We start from the raw sequence: 22,253 nt of genomic DNA, 5'->3' as shown, positions 1-22,253 counted from the left end.
TTAGTCATCTTTTTAATTTAATAATAATTATTAATAGTTTTCTCAATTATTTCAATTTTACATTTTAAAATTATATTTTATATTTAAAATTTTTCTTATATTTATAACGAATAATCTTTGAAGAGTGGAGTTTGAAGAGTGTGTCAGCTAGATAAATCGAAGTGCTGGAAAGGTGGCAAAAAGTGTAACCGTGGATATGAGATACCAGTCGTATGTTGCTAAGGGAGCTCCAGATTGGCTGCGGGAGGTCCTAGAAGATGATAAGCAGGGGAATAGAGGGTGGTTTGGAAGCGTGGAGTTGGAAGTGTGGATGGAGTCGCTTCTTTTTGTCACCTAACTTGTTCCTGTTTGTTATTGACCCTTCAGGACCATTCAAGATCAATGGTGTGCCTTTGAGACGTGTTAACCAGTCTTACGTGATTGGAACATCCACAAAGGTTGACATTTCTGGTGTTAGCCTCGAGAATTCGATGATAAGTATTTTGGAAAGGTTACTGAGAAGAAGAACAAGAAGGGAGAAGGAGAGTTCTTCGAGGCAGAGAAAGAGGTACAATAATCTTACTTGTGATATCTCTCTATATCAACTACTTTGATTAAATATATAAAATATGACGTATCTTCTTCCTTTCGCAGGAGAAGAAGGTGTTCCCACAAGGGAAGAAAGATGACCAGAAAGCTGTGGACGGAGCATTGATCAAAGCCATTGAGTCAGTTCCTGAGTTGAAGACTTACCTTGGCGCAAGGTTTTCACTGAAACAAGGAATGAAGCCACATGAGCTTGTTTTCTAGATTTTCAGTAAACTTTTATTTGTGTGTGTTTAGACTTTAGAGTATTGCTTACTCTCAACGTTTGTTTTTGTTCTTGTCCACTTACTAGAATTTTGGTTTATACATTCCATATTTTATGTTTTCGGATCAATGTGAACTTTGAAGCAATATATTCAAAAATGATCGTGGTCTCATGTTGAAAACAAACTGGGATGAGAGCACAAATAAACGAAGTAGCTTTTTCACTTTGTGTCTTGTGTTGTAATGTGACTGATGCAAATACAGACATTTGTTGACCAATGCATTTTTCAGATTAGTCGGTTAACCCGGATAAACCGGACGTTACCGTTATCTCTTTGAAGCATAGGTCGGAGTTTTTGACAATCTTGTCGCTGGAAACGAGTCGTGAGCGAGTTCTACTCTCCTCTTACGCCAATTTGTTCATCTATCTTATTAAAACAGAAACATTCTATTGGACCTAACATTTATTTTGTAAGTTTTTAAATTAAATACACCTTTATACTTTATAGTTAAACTTACATTAAATCATTAATGTTTCTTTCTTTATACTACTATCTATGTTTTCAAACAATATATGTATTTCTTTATACTACTATCAATGTTTCCAAACAATATATTTTTTATACTACTATCAATGTTTCCAAACAATACAATAATTAATCTTAGTTATGTTATATCTATCATTTTCTTTTTAAAATTTTGTAAAAACGTCATAATTTCATCAATTGTAAAATAATGAACTTTAAAATTTGGAGTATAAGATTACAAATTATGAAATTATTACAATTTAAATCAAATTAGATTACATATCGGTCATCCAACAGTTCAATCGGTTAATCTCGGGTTTTAGTAAAATTTTTAATATGAATATTTTAAAAACCTAAATTGTATTGTCAGATCTTCGAATTAACCGGTATAATCACAATCGGGTTGAATTTAAAAACGCTGATTTAAATGCAAAAAAAATTTTAAATACACACTTTTAAAAATTACCAAAATATTTGTTAAGTTATTAATGAAATTTTTCATCGTAAAATATTCCGCGCTTCCAAAGCGCGGGTCAAGATCTAGTTTAGCATTAAAATGATAAAGCTGACCGTAGCACGTAATGGTCCTAATCGGAATTTTTTTCGAGTCACATGTAAAGTTGTGTTTCGTGTTCTACTTGATTTGTGTTTGTAATTAAAACATTCGCAATCAACAGACAACCGCGATAAGCCCCATAATTCATGACTTAATGATTACATATTACTTTTTCTATATATACGTACTATTTAGAGTTCGTTGATTTATTAGTGTCATAACTTAAACAATTGACTTTGAACACACAAAAGAAAACAGTGGGCTGGCTACATATAGTATTTGTATCTATCTTATTAAAACAGAAACATTCTATTGGACTTAACATTTATTTTGTAAGTTTTTAAATTAAATACACCTTTATACTTTATAGTTAAATCTACATTAATCACTAATGTTCCTTTCTTTATACTACTATCCATGTTTCCAAACAATATACTTATTTCTTTATATTACTATCACTGTTTTCAAACAATATATTTTTTATACTACTATCAATGTTTCCAAACAATACAACAATTAATTTTAGTTATTTTATATCTATCATTTTCTCTTTAAAATTTTATAGAAACGTCATAATTTCATAAATTGTAAAATAATGAACTTTGAAATTTGGATTATAAGATTACAAATTATGAAACAATTATAATTTAAATCAAATTAGATTATATATCGGTCATCCATCAGTTCAATCGGTTAGTCTCGGGTAGTAATTTTTTTAATATGAATATTTTAAGAACCTAAATTCAATTGTCAGATCTCCGGATTAACCGGTGTAATCACAATCGGGTTGAATTTAAAAACACTAATTTAAATGCAAAAATATTTTAAATACACACTCTTTAAAAATTACCAAAATATTTATTAAGTTATTCGTGAAATTTTTCATCGTAAAATATTCCGCGCTTCCAAAGCGCGGGTCAAGATCTAGTATTTCTTAAATTATAAAATCTAACTAGATCATGACCCGCGCGCTTGCGCGGGTTTATCTTTTGATTCACATATTTCATATTCATGTTGTATATTATTTAAGATTTATAATATAAAAAAAGTTAGATAGATCCGGAACAAAACGAATCGATCCGGACAAAAAAAATCAAATACCTACTTAGATCTAAATGTTGAGAATTCGAAGAACTCATACCTGAAATGAACAGATTTATACCCGATCCAATGAGCTAAATTTCAAACATAATATCTTTTGTTATATTTTTAATTCATTTTTTTGGGTTGGTGAGATTTACTATTTATTCGGAAGATTTTTGGCTAACTTAATGGTATATATTCGTAGGTTTCTTTTTTCTGAACAGAAAAAAAATTTGGGTCTTAATTAAATGTATCTTATATAACAAATTGCTGCTATAAATAATTTTTATAAAAACTAATTTGTAACAGTAATATCATTTTTGTTATAAATTAGTATATCATGGTTTATAGGTTCAAAGTATAGAGTTAGTCGTCTTCATAGTATTACTAATATTAATAAATGCAAGTTAATGAATACAAATAATATATTGTATTATTAGTAATCTGTCGTATAGTATTATATGTTAGTAGATGTATTATTAATAATCTATCGTATAGTATAATATGCTAGTGGATGTATCTAGTTTATAATAAAATATATGCAATATAAGGAAACATGCGTAGTGGATATAATAATAAGGTAAGAAGTGAAAAACTATGGTAATGGTTAATATTAATTATTTATAAAAAGACATGTCTAATAATAAGTAGATTAATATAGCATTAATTACGTAAGGTCCAACTTTAAAATCCACCTAGAAGAAGTTGTAATGTTTCTGTTTTAATAAGATAGATTAATGTCTAAACGGCTACTTATCAAAATTCTACTTTGTCCATGAGAAAAGTGAGAACACAAACACATAATTAAATTGGGAATTATGTAATATATCTGCAAATATAGAAAGAAACAATTATGATAAACAGGTTCAAATTGTCAGCCCGCCATGTTTTAGAAAAACCTACAAGAACAAAAAGTGGCTACCAAATCTTAGGTGGCCAATTTATTGTTGCTGTCTTTAATTTGATAGCAACCAATATTTACCAATATTTTCTCGTTATATATTTATTGCAAAATAATGAGAAAGAGGCAAAGACTATTGACAAAAAATAAGATTTTGCCAAACAAAAGACCTAAATCTTAAGATTTTGCCAAACAGAAGACCTAAAATCCTCTTGTATAGAGAGCCTAAAACATTAAAAAAAAAAGGAAAAGCTAGTAAATCCTTACAGAAAAAGGAAAACATTAAGTAAAAAGAAAACTTCAAGAAAACAATAGATTAGGAAAATAATCCTGATTAATTACATGAAAATAAATTAAAAGGAAAAGAAGGTTAACGTGTTAAAAAGGAAAATAAGATTTATATCATTGAAGAGGAAAACTACTCAAATACATATATGCAAAGTATGTGATTCACTAAAAAAAAGGAATATCAACCCCTTTGTTTAATAGGAAAACAAAAAAAAGTATCGACTTCTATGTGTATAAATAGAGAATGCGTGCATTGTGATATCTATTCGTAAGTATACAAACATGGATATGATCAGTCAGCTGTCAGATGAATTGATCATCCGAATAATGTCACGTCTCTGGACGAAACATGTCATGGCCACATATTGTTTTTCTAAAAGATGGCTGCTTCTAAGGAGTTTAGTTCCAAAACTTTATTATGATGATTGCGGGTTCCGTGATGAAAACTATGCGAACTTCACGCAGTTTGTTTACAGGTCTTTGATGTCAAATAAGGCACCGGTTCTAGAGACCTTGTATCTCAGTCTAGGTCCCAAGTCTCAAGCAATAGATGTTGGGAATTGGATTGAAACTGCAGTTGTTTGTCACCACGTGCAAGTGATTTCGGTTAATATCCGTTCTTCTGATGAGAAAGGGACCATGATCAGCTTGCCGAGTAGCATGTATACAAGCCAAACACTAGAAACCTTGGACCTCAATAATCGCTTGCGTTTGGATGTTCCTTTTTCTGTTCGTCTCCCGTCTCTGAAAAATTTGAAACTTGCAGACGTGGATTACGCAGACAACAAGGTGTCGTCTCTTACAAGGCTTTTATCCGGTTGTCCTAATCTTGACTCTCTTTTTTTGGTCCATGATAACCTGGACGTGGCTCTCATGGTGCCTTCTCTTCGGAGATTGAGAATGTATAATAACGGAAGATACCAAAAGGGTGGCGGGTTTGTGATAGATGCTCCGTCTCTCGTGTCCCTATATATTCGAGATTATGTCCTTTACGATTTCCATCGAATTGAGCATATGCCTAACTTAGAACATGCACATGTTGACATAACTTGTGCAGTACGTAACCACAAGTTTCTGAAAGCTTTTACTTGTGCCCGCTCGCTTACTCTATGTTTATCCTTTTTAGAGGTACGTACGTTAATTACCACCATATATATATATATAATATATATATACACATATGCATGAATTAATTTAAAAGGAATGGAATGTTTTTTTGTTCACTTATGTTGTTGTTGCGTACAGGTTCTATCTCCTGGTGGCATGATCTTCTACAATCTCGTTGATCTGAAACTGAACACATGTGCTCAAGGTTGGTGGGATCTTGTCACTCGTATGCTCGAAGATTCTCCTAATCTAAGATTTCTCAAACTCCATGATGTAAGCAAGCGGTTCCCTTTTAATTAATTTATGCTTTTAATTTTTTTTATCACCTTCACATTTGATTGATGTTAAACTGTGTGTTAATGTTTGGTCTTCACTAGGAACATTTGCTTCATGAGTTTACTAGTATAGAAACTCCGGATAGCTGGAAGCGACCAAGTTCTGTTCCCAAGTGCTTGTTGCACAGTTTTGAAACTTTCGAGTGGGAAGGTTACAAAGGGAGACGAGGAGATGTAGACATGGCCACATACATTATCACGAACGCTACTCGTTTGAAGAAATCAAATTTCTGGTCACAACCCCATGATGATTCGGAGGGAGGTAGGATACACCGCGACTTGAATGCGGCTTCACCTCATCTTATGTTCTTGACCCAAGAAAGAAACAAGAGGCAAAGACTAGAAATATAACCGAATTAGGTCTTGCTGCTAATTTTAAAGAAAAATATTTATGGTTTTCATATGCAATGATTAATCATTGATGTAATAAACTTAATGTAGGCAACCAGGTCAATGAACTATTAAGCCCCCATGAGTATTGTGTTTCGGATTTAGATCTTATCTGATTTGGTTCCGATTCGATTCGAGTGTTTTTGAGTTTGATCTGTGCATTGATTTCGATTTTCAACGCTTATATGCTTTTTTTCTTTTTTTAATTGGAGAGACTTATCGCACTTGTTGACATTATATTTTCTTAATGCTCTCTGTAAGTTTGGCTATTCCTTGTCAAGCTATCTGGTGTCTTTTCTTGTGTTTGTTATAGGAGTCATGGCACCAGAGTTTGATAAGAAGAAGCTGAATGAAGTGTAAGTCCTCCTAAAATTATTTGTAGTTTGGATTATTATCTCTTGTGATCTACCCAACAACAAGAACAAGAGCAAAAACAAAGATGGGAGGAGGAAATAAGGAATACGCGGAAGAGCTGAGGACGCCGCCCGTAACGATCTGGTGGCTCTCTTCGGATGCTCAGAGCTACTCTCCTCCATTACTAATCATCTCCACTCCCAGCAGCCTCCCATCAACGCTCTCGCCTTCCCCGACTTCTCTCATCTTCCAGATCTCCTCCTTCATGATCATCATCATCACTCCTCCTCCTTCAAAGATCCTCTAAGCTCCGATTACTTCCGGCGGCATCTTGAAACGGGACTGGTTGCTTAAGCATCGCACCAAGGTCCCTTCTCTTGTCGCCCGCCTTCTTCCCCTCTAATCACATCTTCGGCGATCCTACTCAATGGCTACAGGTCTGCTCCACTCTTGACACCCTCAAGTACCTCCCCTCCCCTCATCTCTTTCCTTATTATTTATTGTTTGTTTGTTTGTTTCACAACCTCCACTCCCTACATTGCACAGATCCGTTATCCGTCCCAAAAACATCAAACTTGTGGTCGTTGTAGTCCAGTCTTCTCCCCATGGTATAGCCTCCGTTTTCTTCTTTTTCATTTAAATAAGAGTATCCTCCCTCCGCTTATTACCCTCCCTTTCGTGACTTACTTGTTCTAGAGGTAATTAGGCGTCTACTGGCATTGCGAAAGCGTGCAGAGTTAGATTCTAAAGTACGTCCTCTTCCTCTCTCCCTCCCCCAGGTACCGTACCATTTTCTTCTTCTCCTCTTCTTTATCACACATTATCTTTAATTTCCCTTCACGCTACTTATATGTATGTTTTTGCAGAATCGCTTCTGCGTTTTCAGAGTTGGCCCTTGCGTATTACAGAGAAGAAGCTAGGAGAATCAAAAGTCGCATCGAAAAAAGAAGTTCCACTTCTCCTGATTTGATTGTTCGCTATTGTTTCAAAGTAACCCCATTTTCACTTGCCTCTTCATCATTTTTGTTTCAAATGTATTATATTTGTGTAAAGGACGCCTCACTCACTCGCCTTATGCTATGATGCTAGGTCGCTGTCTATGCTGAGTTTCGTAGAGATTGGGGTGAGGCCTTGAAGTTCTATGAGGACTCCTACCATTCCTTGCACGAGGTCCTTCTTTCTTTCCTACTTATGTCACGCTAGGCCCCTTCTGTCTTTTTTTTTTTGCCAATAAGTTGCATACATTTATGGTTATTGGTTTCATTAAGTTATCGAATATGGATATGTATATGTCTTCGGTTTCCGCAACATTTTGAATATTTTGTTATTCAGATGATCGGCACATCAACTAGGTTGCCTTCAATACAACGCTTGGTCGAGATTAAGACCATAGCTGAGCAATTGCATTTCTAGATATCTACGCTTTTGTTGCACGGTGGAAAGCTCACTGAAGCGGTCATATGGTTTCATCAACATAAATCATCATATGAGAAAGTTTTGTTGGATCCACAGAATATATTTTTCTCCACTGGGAATGGATGAGTAGGCTGTTTCTTGTCTTTGCTGAGTTGCTGGAGACAAGCTCTGTTCAGAGCTTTTCATCCTTAAACCAAGGAACTCCAGAGATACCTTTGACTGAATTTGAATTTGAATTTTATCCTGCCTATTATTATCAGGTCAGTCCATTTTTCACTATGTAACTCCTACTCAGAACATTATCTACACTTGGTGCTGTATTTAGTATCTCAAAGCAAATGTTGGATTTTTCATCCACTAAATTTGTTCTTCTTTCTTAGAATTTTCTGGACTCATTATGTTCCCAGTACACTATGCCGAAAGTATAATGCGTTCTTATCTTCTTGATAATTAACTTCTTCTCCCTGCAGTTGGCTGCTCATTGCTTGCAGAATAAGAAATTTGCCCTGGAACTGTTGTTGTCAATGTCCGTAGCAGCTCAAGAAATTGATGGTAGCTCAGAGTCCATTACTCCTTCGGTCTATGTGGGTCAGTTTTCTCAGTTGCGTGAGAAGGGAGAAGCGTTAACATTGCAGTTGTAAGTATATTCACCCCACATATGTGTAAAAAAAAAAAACAACTTAAACAAAGCTAAGGTATGATTAACTAATGTTTTTGCAGTATAACGGATGAAGAGTACATACGGTATGCAATTTCAGAAGCTAAGCAATTTCAGGATTCCTTTGAAATTGTCGCGTGGCTGAAGAAATCTTATGAATCTTTTACCAACCTTAAATCCCGGAGGATGGCTGCTTTTTGTGCATTTGAAATAAATAGCCCGGGAGTACTTCGGTTTATCTGATCCCAGCAACGCAAAATTCTTTTTTGATATTACTGCAAACTTGTACAGACAAGAAGGTTGGGTATCTTTGCTCTGGGAGGTACTGGGTTATCTAAGAGAATGTTCGAGAAACCTTGGTGCGTTAAAAGATTTTGTAGAGTTGTCCCTTGAAATGGTTGCACTGCCTGTAACATCTTGTGACGACTTTGGGAACTTGAGAAGCAAAACATATGGTCCTGGGGGTCCTGCAACTGTTTCAAGAAGAGAAAGTATACATAGAGAAGTGTTTACTCTTATGTGTCGTGAAACTGAGCTGATATATCATCTACCGGGGAAAGTGGGTTTAAATTAGACATTGATAGCCCTCTTCATCTTGAGATTGATCTCGTCAGTCCTCTAAGACCTGTTCTCCTAGCTTCGGTTGCTTTTCATGAGCAAATGATCAAGCCTCATGCTTTGTGCTCTATTACGTTGTCACTTTTTTCTCATCTACCTCTTCCAGTGGAAATAGATCATCTAGAAGTTCAGTTCAATCAATCTACGTGCAATTTTGTTGTCAGGAATTCCCAGAAGCCTCTTGTGGCTTCTCCGTCTAGCACTGTCCAAAGTGGTAGCCAAGTAGAGAACGAGCCAATCGCTGGTGCTTGTGCCAAATAATTGGTTAAGGTTGACATATGCAATCAAGCCTGGTTAGTGTGATTTCATTAAAAGGGTGTTGTTTTTTTGTCTCGCACTGGTGCGTGCATATTACAGTCTATTCATTAGAAGTCAAACCTTTTATGGACTTTTCAAATCATAGTTACCAATTAACAGAACTGAATGTGAATCTTGAGAATTCGTATATATTATGGAATCAAGGGGTAATCTGGTATACACTTAGTTTTCCCTTTGCTTTTAGGATGTTGATTGCCTTAGTTTCTCACATTTGTTTTTATATCTGCAGAGCAAAGCGGAAGCTTGAGTGTCTTTCTGTTCAAGAGCTGAGAGTCCTGCTGCAATGGAGGATTCGCCTGCTTGGAAGCATGAGAATCGTGTGCAGTCTTTCCCAACAAAAGACCCAATTCTCGCAGTCTTTGGTCAGAAAGCTACTCAGGTTGAAGAACCTGAACCACAGGTGGACGTCAGTCTAGGTGCCTCTGGCCCTGCCCTAGTTGGAGAAAACTTTACGATGCCTATTGTGGTAACTTCAAAGGGTCATGCCGTATACAGTGGTGAATTGAAGATCAATCTAGTTGATGTGGGTGGTGGTGGTTTGTTTAGCCCAAGAGAAGCAGAACCATACTCTTTAGAAAGCCATCATGTGGAAATCTGTGGTATTGATGGGGCAGAGGTCAACGATGAATCTTTTGGGCTGGTTTCTGTTCCAAACCTGAAGGAAGGGGAATCATGGTCGTGTAAACTAGAAATCAAGTGGCATAGAGCCAAGCCTGTTATGCTTGGGTTATTTGCCACAAGGCAATGAAGCAAATGCCCAGAAAGTTCACAAACACAAGAGCTTGCAGATTGAAGGAAAGATGCCTCTTGTCATTACCAATCGGTTTATGTTGCCATATAGAAGGGATCACCTAATGCTCAATAGGATCAAGCCGGCCCCTGATTCTGAAGACATGTATTCTTTGCCGCTGAACGAAAAAAGCGTGTTAGTTGTCAGTGCCAAAAATTGCACAGAGATAGCACTGAAACTGATGTGCATGTCGATTGAATTGGATGATGAGCAAGGGAAAACTTCATGTTTGATTCAGCAGGGGGGTGGGGAAACCTCAGGTTCTGCTAATCTTGGGCCAAGAGAAGAGTTCAAAAAGGTTTTCATAGTCATACCAACAATTCAGTACATTTGAAATGGAGGAGGCAGGGAGGTAACACAGAAGATGCATGTGTGTCAACAAAGCACAAACTCCCTGAAGTAAATGTGGATGCATCACCACTGGTCATGAGTTTGAACTGTCCTCCGTATGCAATTCTTGGAGAATCCTTCACTTACGCCATTACAATCTGCAACCAGACACAGTTGCTCCAAGAAGCAAACTTTGCTCTAGCTGATGCACAGAGTTTTGTCCTGTCTGGGTCTCACAGTAATACGGTTTCAGTCCTTCCCAAGTCAGAATACGTCTTAGGTTATAAGCTAGTACCCTTGACTTGCGGTCAACAGCAGCTCCCCAAAATAACTTTGACATCAGTGCGATATTCTGCTGAGTTTCAGCCATCTACGGTTGCTTCAAGTGTCTTTGTGTTTCCGTCAGCGCCACAGGCCAACTCTACTGCCAAGCAGTAACTTCACGCGCGAGTTGGGTTTCCGGATGTGCAGTTTCACCCATCTTCAGTGAGTAAACACATTCTGTCAGTTTGTTAAATCTTACCTGAGGTGTCTGCTGTGTTGTCTTTTTGTATTTTGTTTGGAGCAATTGTCTTTTGTATTTTCTTATGTTGATAATAATTGGATAAATTTTTTTTTTGGTTTTTGGGAGAACTTTCAAGACATAAAATCACAACTTTATTTCAATCGACTCATGTCTAGTATTAAGGAGGTTTTACCGGTATATCTGGATTTAGAGTGGCACCACCAGTGAGATCCCCCTTTTGAAAATTCTTGGGGAAGAAAACTTGTGTTCCTTGTCGCTCTTCCACGCAATGCCTTTTTTGTTCACAGCTAGGGGTGTGTTATTTCTTGACAAAGTGTAGGTATCATTAAAAAGACTCCAAGCAATGACACCACATGGCACAATCGGCTGCCCACCAGCATCATCCTCAGGCTTACATGCGCTAATTTGAATCACTTCGGCTTTTCACATACCTGTCCATAGGCACTGATCGATTAGAGCTATACAAAAATAATCTAATTTAGATAGATACGCACAGTGGTACACTTGAACCCTCCTACTCCATGATATCAATCTTGATATCCATAAAGAAGAACTCACAAAATCCAAGATAAATGAGACAAGAATACATGACTCTTAAGGTTTGGTTGTCAAGATGAATGATACGTCATATTAAAAATATTTCTCTTGGTAGATGATATTCCATTAGAAATGGGACATAAAATTTATTTTGTAAACTCTACTAAAACATACGAGTTACTCTAAATATAATATTTGCACATATTAAAAACGAGAAAAAGCCAAAAAAACCTTGAACTTTCAAATAAAAGCCAAAAAAAACTCCAACTCATTTTTGAGCCAAAAAATACCTCAATTTTCAAATATTAGTCATTTAAAATCCCATATTTTGTTGATCGAGCCAAATTAAACACTCGGATTAGTCAACTGTTAAAGATGTTAACGTCTGTTAACTCTAGAAATAACGTCTTTTTAAAAACTAATTAAACATTAATGAAACTACTCTTTTGTTATGTGATTGGTCGTTTAATTCAAGTTTGTGAGTTTTCTAAATGTGATTTTTTGTTTGCTCTATTTAATTTAAGTTTGTTTTACAGAGAAAACAAACTTCGACAGAACATGAAGCCAAACAAAACCAATATTATTACCACACTTGTCTAGTTCACATAAAAAACAAACACAAAGCCGACCAAAATGTATTGTGAAGATCATAATTTCAAAGACAAAAGAAAAACACAAAGCCAAAGTCAAACACGTATACTGTCAAGTTCACAAAAAAAAATAGAAAACATAAACTTGTCAAGTTCACACTTGTGAGGGAGAGAGTCCTTGCGAAGGTCCTTGTGCTTGAGAGGATTCTCCCTGGAACAGAAAATCACAGTTGTTAATCATAACAAAAAAAACAACAAATTGGTAAAAAAATACACACGTACCAAATTTTTTCTTGGTCGACCTCTTGGTCTTTTTGGAGCACTCTCAACTTTGTCATTAGGACACGTCACCTTGTTATGACCTTGATCAAGACAATTTGAGCATGTGATGACCCTCCCATCTCGTGTCATCTTGGTCTTCTTGGATGAATTTTCATTAAGGCCTTTCTTCCTATCATAATTACTTGGTCTTCCACGTTTCCCTAGTCTAAATGGCGGTGGCAAAACTCCTAACCGATTCAACCGAGGCCATAACTTCATACCTTGGACTGGCCTGATTCCACGAGAATATGTTTCTCGCCACTTTTGGGCTGTGTAATAGCCAGCAACATAATCTTCTGTCCTAATCTTCTTAGCTGTAATTACACAACTAGCATGTATACAAGGGATTCCAGTGAGCTGCCATTTTATACACCCACATGTCTTGAGATCCATGTCCACACTATAAGCAACCGAATGGTCATCAACTTCATGCACATTTCCACAAGCAAGGTGCCTTCTACATTCTTTAGCCTTCTCTTTGTTGAGTTCAATCTCAGCGTGTACCTTCTTAGTAAAGTGTGTCTTCAACCTATTAGCAAGAATAGCTCTCTTTGCATGACGAACCATACTTTGCCTTCTAATATCCTCTAGCATTTCAAGTAATGGTTTTTTCCTTGCTTCCCTAATGGTTTTATTGAAAGACTCACAGAGGTTGTTGAGGTTATCATTGCAAAAAGATCCAACTCTAAAGAATGCTCTGCTCCATGTTCTCGGGTTCTGTAGTTGAAGAGTATCAAACGCACCTTTGTTATATTTCTTCAGTACCTCTAAAGCTTCTTCAAACTCTCCTACGGTGTAGCAACCAGCTATTTTCCAAAACATACGCTCTAACTCAGGATCCTTGCTGTCTCGTTTCCAGTTTGACAGTATGTGTCTTGCACACATTCGATGTTCTGCTTCTGGTAGTTCATTTTTCACAGCATTCACCAAACCCTGCATAAGTCATTAAATAAACATTCAGTACATTTTTATATAAAAAAAGAATAAATTAACCTTTCTAACCTTCTGCTTGTCTGAAATAATGGTGAATTTAGAGCCATCTTGTAGTCCCAAATCTTCCTTCAACAATCTCACAAACCACTCCCAGTTTATGTTATTCTCCACTTCTACTACAGCCCAAGCAATTGGAACTATTCTATTGTCACCATCTCTTCCAACAGCAGCCAATAAGTGTCCTTTTATATCCCATTTGAGAAATGCTCCATCTAAACCAATGATGGGCCTGCAAGTCCCAATCCATGTCTCTTTTTGAGCTGTAAAACACATGTAAAGGCGATCAAATCTCTGCTTGCTCTGTACCACAGGCCCTGGAACAGTCTCTATCTTCATAGTAGAGTATGGATTAGATTTTAGGACCTCAGCTTGGTAATCCCAAATCCGAGAAAAGTGAGCTTCATGGCTGGCCTTCCTTTCTCTATAAAGCTTAGACTTTGCTTTTCCACACTGTTCCTCAGTGACAGTGAGATTATATTCTCTCTTAATCTCATTTGCCATCTCTGTCCTAGTAAACTTAGGATTTATTCTTAGCCTTTCCTCAAAGAGCGTGGCAATAGAAGAAGTCTTCAACATCTTCGAGTACCCTGACTTAATGCAACAATGCTCATTCACAAATACCTTCACTTGCATCTTATGTCTTCTTCTTTCATATGAACAATAAATTCTCCAAGGACACTTAGACTCTACATCAGAGCATTTTGCACCAAGGGCCTTAGCACAAGACTTATAAAGCCTGATATCATACCTTGATCGAAGAGAATACCTAAGCAAAGCCACTTTAAAATCAGACGCACATCCGTACGTTTTTCCCAAATACAGAAGCTCTTCACAACCAAGTGTATTTGCAGCCTCTTCTCTACGCTCGTACTCTTCTTCATCGTCATCAGATGACAATGGGTCTGGGATTTTATCATCATCCCAAATATCATCACCACTGTCTCCATCACTCACATCACCCTCGTTTCGTGCATCATCTCCAAAGTGGGTGCTTAAATCCTCGACAACCTCCTCTTCGACACCAATACCATTCTGATCAGCCTCATTATCACCTTCCTCATCGCTTTGATTATGTTGCTCATTGGGTTCTTCTCTAGGTACCCTAACCCTTTCCCCTTCTGGTCCCTCAGTACGACGAACCCGAAGTAATCCCATCGTCCTAGCCATCCTCTGCGTCGTCAATGGCTCTGGGTTTAGGAGATTAGATGATTGAGAGATTAGAGAATTAGGGTTTTCTTTTTAATTTAGAGGAACTGGTTTTAGTTTGTCGTGAAAAGGAAGGAGAAGAGATAATTAAAAAAATGGAAAAGATGTAAAACTACGTAGTTTCATTAATTTTGAAATAATTTTTAAAACAATGTCGTTTAGCTAATTAACAGAGGTTTATAAGTTTTAACGTTTGAGTATTTGGATTTCTAATTTGGCCCAGTCAACAAAATATGAGATTTTAAATGGCCACTATTTAAAAATTGAGGTATTTTTTGGCTCAAGTAAGAATTTGAGATTTTTTTGGCTTTAATTTGAAAGTTTGAGTTTTTTTTTGGCAGTTTTCTCTATTAAAAACATTTCTCTTGGTATAAGAACATTATTTACTTTTCCCGATAACAAAATATCGTTTATCTCTATAATATTATTTGAGAAGTCAGTTTCTTATGTGTCGCACTCACGTTAATTTTCACGGTGGCTGATTACGATGATATCCTTAATGAATTGAAAATATTACATATAATTACTATATTAATGATTTTCCTTTTTTAATATTTTCTGTTAATTATAAGTTTCCTTTTAAGTTAACATATACAACTAAAAACATTTATAAACTAAAAAAACGAATTTACAATAATAGAATATATTTATATATAATGTGATTTCATAAAAAAAGGAAAGTTAACAAAATTAATTTTGATATTAAGAAAAATATTATTATTATAGTGATAACATTATTGAATAAATTTTATTATTTAAACATCATTATTAATATCTTTAATTTTTTTTAATATTTGTTTCCAAATAACTTTTTATTAAAAATAAATTATCTTTAATAAACTTACAATACTTTTAAACATGTAATTTAATAAAAATAAATAAATTTTGATTTATATAACTCAAAATAGGAATCTAATATAAAAGACAATATCTTTAATATAAATCTATCAATATCATTTTTATTTAATAAAACAATTTTTGTGTAAATAAAAAGGAATATAATATAAATCATAATATCTTTAATAGAATTTTTTTTTAAGTTATAAAATAAAATTTAAGAAAAATACTTACTTTATATACATCAAAATAATGTAATATCAAAAAGGATCAACACATTCGGACCACTACTGATCAACTATGCAGACTCATAGACAAGGCAGTGAGAAATAGAATTTGTTCACCCAGATACAAACCAGGCCACAAACTGGAGGGGTTACTAAGACGATAGTTCCAAATCACTCTTTAGTGAACCAAGTGCTCGTAGCTTGGTGGTAAAGGAGGTACAGCTGTACTGCCCGTCACCCGGGTTCGAGCCTTGGCCACAACGGATTTAACATCCCTTCCGTTGGGGCGCTGGACCCCCTTCGGAGGGATGGTTGGGAATGTGGCTGTCCAGATACCAGAGTTATCAAAAAAAAAAAAATCACTCTTTAGTGTCCATTTAACACTAAAGCTATTCTTTTTTTTTTAACAGCATAGTGTGTATGTAAATAACATTCTTTTTGACTGATCAATAAATTTGAAATTTCATCAAAACTAAATATCAAAAAGGATATATATATAATTTATAAATATATAACAATTTCTTTATATTTATAACATGTTTTTACTAAAAATGAATTTGCTTTAAAATCTCAAATTCATAAATAAAAAATATTTTCATATATCATGTTGGTTAAATCAGTTTTCTTCTGACATTATAAGTTATAATATCCCATTAATAAAATAAATACATCACATTGGTAAGAGATATCTTATTAGAACTTTTTTCTTATTTAGAAATTTGGTCATGTTAATTAGAAACATTTTTTTAAGGATACAATTTAAAAAACTCTTATTAATAAATTTTTCATGTTACTTAAACATCATAATCACTATAAAATTTTATTTTAAGTACTTTTTTAATTTCTAAATTAACATTTTTTCTTTAATTAAAAGTTTCAACTTAATAATATATGGATGTTCATATCTTTATATTAATAAACAACTAAATGTTTAAAGTTGGAACCATCAAAATAAATATTTCAATATTTAAGATTCTACTTTATTCACAAAACAATTATGTTTTTGTGTATAAAAACACACTCATGGTATAGAAATCTATTAATCTTTGAACACATGAAAGATCAAAGAATATTGTAAAGTGTATTATGTAAGAAGACTTCAAATAATTTTAGCAAAAAAAAAAGAAAAAAAAGAAGATTTCAAATAAGTTAGTTATCTAAAGATTTTATCAAGGAAACATTTGATAACATTTAAGAGAGCCCGCTAAAACTTTAGTATTTGTAATGTTTGTTACACCGCGCCTAAATTGATTTTTCAGTTTGGAATGCGGTGCATGGAATTTTTCTAAAACATTAGGTAGCTTTTATTGAAGTTATGTTTATGTGTAACTTTTAAATGTAAATTTATATTCTAAATAATGAAATTTCAAACAATCATTTAATTTTTTAAATTTTATTTGTTTATAAATTGTATAAGTGATTCGTGATAATAAAACAAAATAAAATTACAATTGAAATAACAATACAATCAATAAAATTAAATACTATGCAAAATAAAGTATATTAAAACATCACAATTCAATAACTCACAAATAACATGCTAAGCTAAAATAATATAAAATATGAAACTAAGCTAAATAAAAATAAATATTAATAATTATTATAATTTAGGTTTTTAAAAAATGTTATTTCCGCATATATATGCGGGTGAGTCACCTAGTGAGTAAGTAATGGGTAATATCAAACCGAGTAATTAATTTTTCATACTTGTTATTTGTATTGTATTTACAAATATTTAAATTTGATTACTTGATACAATGATGACTACTTGAACTTTTGAAATGAGAGCAGGGCAAATTTCAACGAGTATAAGATTATTGTGCCCAGCCATAAGCTAGTTCCATTAAAACGCAAATTAACGAGAGCGTCTTAGAGCATCCACAATGGAAACTCTTAAGAAGTCCTTAGCAAGGTAGGGGACCCACTTTTTTATGAGTTTGTGCCATGTTGAATCCTTAAAATCCTTTTTTAAGGATTGATCTCTTCACTGTTCACGGACCTTACTGCGTATGTGGCGATCCGTGAATGGTCATCTCTTTTTTTTTTTTTTTTTTAAAAAATCTGAGATATCCTTATCAAATCTGAAATGCCCTCTTTGTTAAGGATTCCTATAAATCTCAGTGTTGTGGATGCTCTTATAAGGATAACTGGAGCCCATAATATCTACCCATCCCGTCAAGCATTTTAATTTTAATACGCACCGTTTCAAACATTTTTTTTTTTAAAAAATTAAGCTCAGAGCTTTCTTTCTCTCTTTCAGACAAGAAGAGCAGAAGAAGAAGAAGAAGAAGAAGAAGAAGAAGAAAATTCACCTCTTCCTCCTTTCCTTAGGTAAGTATATATCCTCCCACCTCTTCTTCGTTTTATTGCTCACAACTCAGAAGTAGAATCTATCTCTCACAGACAATGTTGTCGTTCCTCTTCCGCTAAAAAAAAAATGTTCTAATGAATTTTTTTTTTTGCAAAAGGAGTATCTGCGACTTTGCGAGGCTGGGACGACAATCTCTTGAGCTCCGATCTCTTCTCTCTCGCCTGTCTCTCTCTTCCGCCAGTCTCTCTCTCGCCTTATCTGGAGGTTAGGCTTTACAATCAATCTGGGTTTAGTTTAGAATTCGAATTAGAGGAAAGTTATGTTTTTAGGTTTTTGAAGAATTTACTTGTTTGTGTTTGAAATTCATAGATTTATTATAGTTTGCTTCTTATAGCTTTAATAATTTGTGTGTTGTTAAAGCTGGGATGACAAGTCATAGTTTCTCATGTGCTTTAATCTTGCTTCTTCTTGTGTCATTGTTGGAAAGATGTGATCTATAATAGGCTGTAAGATGGTGTAGTATATATATTCTTGAGGAATCAGGTTGAACTGTGAGCCGTATATGCATAAGCATTATTCTTACGTAACCTTAGATACTGTTATTCTTGCCCTCTTGTCTATGGATACTTGTTAAATCTGTCCGAGCTTTTGTGGGTTTTGTCATGGCACAAATCCTTTTCTCTTTATGAGATGATGAACGGATTAGCTTGCATTAGCTCGCCTCTTTTTTTTTTTGTAACTATGTTTCCACAATGTAGTAACCTGAGTACTATATTATTTCATGTTGAGATACTTTTGTATTCTGGAAGAAATAGAATTCACACCAGAGCTTGTGTACACGCTTGACGTTTCCTTCTCTAATCTGATCTCAAAGATAATTTATGTGTTGTATGATAATCGCTTGTGCTTGTTGTCTATTGTTGTCTGTCTCTTTTATGAGTTTCTTGTCTGTATTGTCTGTGCTCTTATTAGCTTGTTCTCTGTTGTTTCCTAGGCCTGATTCGAGATCCTTGTTGAGGGGAAAATGGATGGAAACAAAAAAGATGGAAACAAAGAGGAAGGTACTGTGAAGTCTGTGAACACACTCGCCAAAGAGATGGCTAGGAAGTTAATAATGCAATACGTGGACGACGACGTTGTTGCCAAAGTCAAATCCGCCAAGAGCTCAGTTCGAACGCGTCCACCGCCTGATTTCAAGTCTCAGTCATTGAATGCACGACCAACTGTGACACAGTGGAAGGTTATATCAATACAAACTCTATCTTGGATTCTTTACAGAATATGTGTTCTTCGTGGCTTTAATCTCAATAAATTGATTTGATTGTAGCTCTTGGATACTATTCTTGAAGAAATTCTTGTATTAATTAGCCCCATAGAAGGTGATTCTGCCATGAGGAAGGCCATCATTATTCAACTGCGTGACTTATTAAGATCTGTAGAAGGCTTAAGATCTCTTTCCGTAGAACTTTATGGATCATTCGTCTCCGAACTCTACACAAAATGGAGCGACATGGATATCTCTGTTCTCACAATCCATCCCACCGACATAGACGAGACACAGCATGTACTTCGACAGATATATGATGCAATGAGAAAGGATAAGTCAGGTAAACTCTTAAAACTTATGCTCTAATGAAAATGCTTGTGCTAGTATGATAGATTGCTTTATCTGATTCTGGTAGCTTTCATAACTTGAAATCGCTTAAGGTAGTGCATGATCTGATGTTGGTTTATGGTAGTATTGCTAGGCCTCAGTTAGCAAAGATTAGGGCTTGATAATGTCTTGTGTAATCTGTTCCAAAGCTTGTGACATTGGTGTTCAATCTTGGCAATCAGGTTTTTGGTACAGCACAGAGCTTATTTGCGGTGCGCGAGTTCCCATTGTGAAAGGATTGTGCAAACACCACCAGGATACCTCTTTTGACGTTTCAGTTAATAACGTGAAAGGGATCTTGAAGAGCAAGTTCTTTCTCTGGATCAGTAGGATTGATATCAGATTCCGCCCCTTGGTTTTGATAGTAAGTTAAACATTCCAAAAGGCTTTATTATTCAATACATGCTTTATTGATTTCGCGTGTTCTATCTTGTTCTATCTTTTATAGGTGAAGAAATGGGCTCAAGTTCATAATATCAACAGCTCAAAAGATGGAACTTTGAACTCCTATTCTCTGTGTTTGTTAGTCATCTTCCATCTTCAGGTAAGATAAACTGTGTTCTCATGCAAAATTTAAACATAAGTCACTGAGTATGTGTTTGAGTATTAAAACATGTGTTTGAGTAATTTTGTGTTGTTGCAGACATGCTGGCCTGCAATATTACCGCCTCTGCAACAAATATATCCTAGAAATGCTTCGGACGATCTGAAAGGTACTGTGTTAGAGTGGGACTCACGTTATTTTTGAACTCTTGGAATAAATGTGCTTTTGTGAACTCTTGGGATAAAATGTGCTGTTTTCTAGGTGTAAGAAGCGAAGCAGAGAAAAAGATACAGAAGATTGCTGATGCTAATATAGCTAGACTTAGATCAGGCTCAAAGAATACAAGTTCCATCTCTGATCTTTTGTTATCATTTTTCGAAAAGGTGATTATTTCTACCATCTGTCTACTGATCATTTTGTTACCATCTCTGTCTAATGATGCTGTGGCTGTTTCAGTTTTCAGACATTACTGTGAAAGCCACAAATCTCGGTGTTTGCACGTGGACTGGAAAGTGGGAGAACATTAATGACAACATGAGATGGGTTTTGCCTAGGAAAGTCCAACTCTTTGTAAGTCTCTCTCTCTTATCTTACTAAACAACACTTGAATCTCATCATTGTGTCTTTTAGGTGGAAACTTGAATCTCATCATTGTGTCTTTTAGGTGGAAGATCCATTTGACCAGCCGGAGAATGCAGCTAGGAGTGTGAGTCAATTGGACAAAATAGCAGATGTATTCAAGAAATCATCGCGCAGTCTCGCCTCAGCTAATGACAGAGATGCCATTGTGCGTCTTCTAGCAGGCCACACGTCTCAATGTAAGAACAAAACATCGTGGGTCTTCTTGTTAGGATTCTCGGACGTCTTTTAATTCTTTGAGTTTGTTCTTGTAACAGATCAATGAGCAGAGGGGGAGAGTAGACAAGTCTTCTCCAGCAAATATTTTGACTCATCTAACGTACCAAAAACTTCACGAGCCTCTATTTCAGCAACAACTTTAGTTCATCGTTCACCAGGAAGCCACCATTTTTGTCTTGAAGTCTGAGAGTTTGTATGAAATCTGAGAAAATTTCTATTGTTCATGGGTTCAACAATCTTTTGCTAATGTCAAAGAGTTTGTATGAAATCTGAGAAAATTTCTATTGTTCATCGGTTTTATGACACAAATATATGTTTTTTTTTGCTGGAGTTAATTTGTTTCATGTCTATAATCTTCTCTCGATCATGCTTTCCATTTTTTTCCCTAGTTATTGAGACATCTTCGTTCGAATAGTATTATGCAAGCCAATTGTGCCGTATGAGTCACGTTTAGAAACTTGGATTCAGTGAAAGATTCTAAATCTGAAGTTGTTTGATGAGTTGATCTGTATTTTGGAAATTGAGTGATGAATAAAGGTGTTAGTAGTTAGTTTTATCATTTTCATTGATCCTTTTTTATATGTGATTCTTGCTTTTAGGTGTCTTTTGTGGAATGCAGATTCTCCTTGCTTCCACTGCCTAACACTTACCTCTTCTGCTAAGAAAGATGCTGATGTTCTTTGCTCAGGTTTCCCTCAAAACCTTGGCTAATAATTTGATAACTTAGTCTATATTGGCTCACCCCCTTGGTTTTATTCACTTTCTCATTGTGTTACCTTGTTCACCAGCCTGGAAATGACAGTGACAACGAGAGTAACACCGAGGAAGAGTTGGATGCAGTTCAAGATACCAATACTTCTGCTGCTAATGCATTTCGTTATCTTCCAGGTGGCAGTGATAGTGACCATGACATTTATCTCCAGCAAAGGTGTTGTTCAGCCAGCTAAAGACAAACGTTTTGAAGAGATGGTCCATACCACCGAGCAGAAGCATGCAATGAAGATCGATGATTGGGTTAGTGTGCTAGAGACTTTGACAAGATCAACAAGCAGCTGGAAAATTTTACGAGGATCACAAAGTTTGTGAAGGCTCCAGCCTTGTACATCAAAACCCTTGTCAGTGACTGGTGACATTTATTAAAAGTTTTAATGTGAAAAGTTTTAGTGAGCTATCTATTGTTTGGTAGGAT

At 35.2% G+C, this 22,253-nt stretch overlaps 3 protein-coding genes and 2 pseudogenes across 3 annotated transcripts; 4 read left to right on the top strand and 1 right to left on the bottom strand.

The window, feature by feature from the left end:
• Positions 1-257: 257 nt before the first annotated feature.
• On the top strand, positions 258-810 carry LOC130502386 (60S ribosomal protein L6-2-like; annotated as a pseudogene).
• Positions 811-4,426: 3,616 nt separating this feature from the next.
• LOC108861135 (F-box/FBD/LRR-repeat protein At4g26340-like) lies at positions 4,427-6,336 on the top strand. The gene is made up of 4 exons (XM_018634961.2): positions 4,427-5,272; positions 5,390-5,524; positions 5,629-5,848; positions 6,290-6,336. Exons 1-4 carry the CDS (start codon positions 4,427-4,429, stop codon positions 6,334-6,336), a joined length of 1,248 nt encoding a protein of 415 aa, XP_018490463.2.
• LOC108858463 (uncharacterized) lies at positions 6,047-11,049 on the top strand (annotated as a pseudogene).
• Positions 11,050-12,090: 1,041 nt separating this feature from the next.
• On the bottom strand, positions 12,091-14,636 carry LOC108838528 (uncharacterized). The gene is made up of 3 exons (XM_056997181.1): positions 13,437-14,636; positions 12,396-13,367; positions 12,091-12,324 (listed from the first exon to the last, which is right to left on the bottom strand). The coding sequence occupies exons 1-3, from the start codon at positions 14,592-14,594 to the stop codon at positions 12,268-12,270; spliced, it is 2,187 nt and encodes a 728-aa protein (XP_056853161.1). The 5' UTR covers positions 14,595-14,636; the 3' UTR covers positions 12,091-12,267.
• A 3,224-nt stretch (positions 14,637-17,860) lies between these two features.
• LOC108860269 (protein HESO1) lies at positions 17,861-21,440 on the top strand. The gene is made up of 11 exons (XM_018634169.2): positions 17,861-18,028; positions 18,166-18,272; positions 19,003-19,248; positions 19,336-19,615; positions 19,845-20,026; positions 20,111-20,206; positions 20,306-20,375; positions 20,468-20,589; positions 20,663-20,776; positions 20,871-21,024; positions 21,103-21,440. The coding sequence occupies exons 3-11, from the start codon at positions 19,033-19,035 to the stop codon at positions 21,108-21,110; spliced, it is 1,242 nt and encodes a 413-aa protein (XP_018489671.1). The 5' UTR covers positions 17,861-18,028; positions 18,166-18,272; positions 19,003-19,032; the 3' UTR covers positions 21,111-21,440.
• Positions 21,441-22,253: the final 813 nt, after the last annotated feature.

This window comes from Raphanus sativus, unplaced genomic scaffold, assembly GCF_000801105.2.
Source record: "Raphanus sativus cultivar WK10039 unplaced genomic scaffold, ASM80110v3 Scaffold0536, whole genome shotgun sequence".
In the NCBI taxonomy this organism is placed as follows: domain Eukaryota; kingdom Viridiplantae; phylum Streptophyta; class Magnoliopsida; order Brassicales; family Brassicaceae; genus Raphanus; species Raphanus sativus.
This window is presented reverse-complemented; position numbering and strand designations above follow the sequence as displayed.

Coding starts and splice junctions, on each gene's coding strand:
- LOC108838528 (XM_056997181.1), bottom strand. CDS start 14,594: ATGGCTAGGACGATGGGATTACTTCGGGTTCGTCGTACTGAGGGACCA. Junction 13,368..13,436: donor TTATTTCAGACAAGCAGAAG/GTTAGAAAGGTT, acceptor TGACTTATGCAG/GGTTTGGTGAATGCTGTGAA. Junction 12,325..12,395: donor GTCGACCAAGAAAAAATTTG/GTACGTGTGTAT, acceptor TTTCTGTTCCAG/GGAGAATCCTCTCAAGCACA.
- LOC108861135 (XM_018634961.2), top strand. CDS start 4,427: ATGGATATGATCAGTCAGCTGTCAGATGAATTGATCATCCGAATAATG. Junction 5,525..5,628: donor GATTTCTCAAACTCCATGAT/GTAAGCAAGCGG, acceptor GGTCTTCACTAG/GAACATTTGCTTCATGAGTT. Junction 5,849..6,289: donor CCATGATGATTCGGAGGGAG/GTAGGATACACC, acceptor TGTTTGTTATAG/GAGTCATGGCACCAGAGTTT.
- LOC108860269 (XM_018634169.2), top strand. CDS start 19,033: ATGGATGGAAACAAAAAAGATGGAAACAAAGAGGAAGGTACTGTGAAG. Junction 20,590..20,662: donor TGTTATCATTTTTCGAAAAG/GTGATTATTTCT, acceptor TGGCTGTTTCAG/TTTTCAGACATTACTGTGAA. Junction 20,777..20,870: donor CTAGGAAAGTCCAACTCTTT/GTAAGTCTCTCT, acceptor TGTGTCTTTTAG/GTGGAAGATCCATTTGACCA.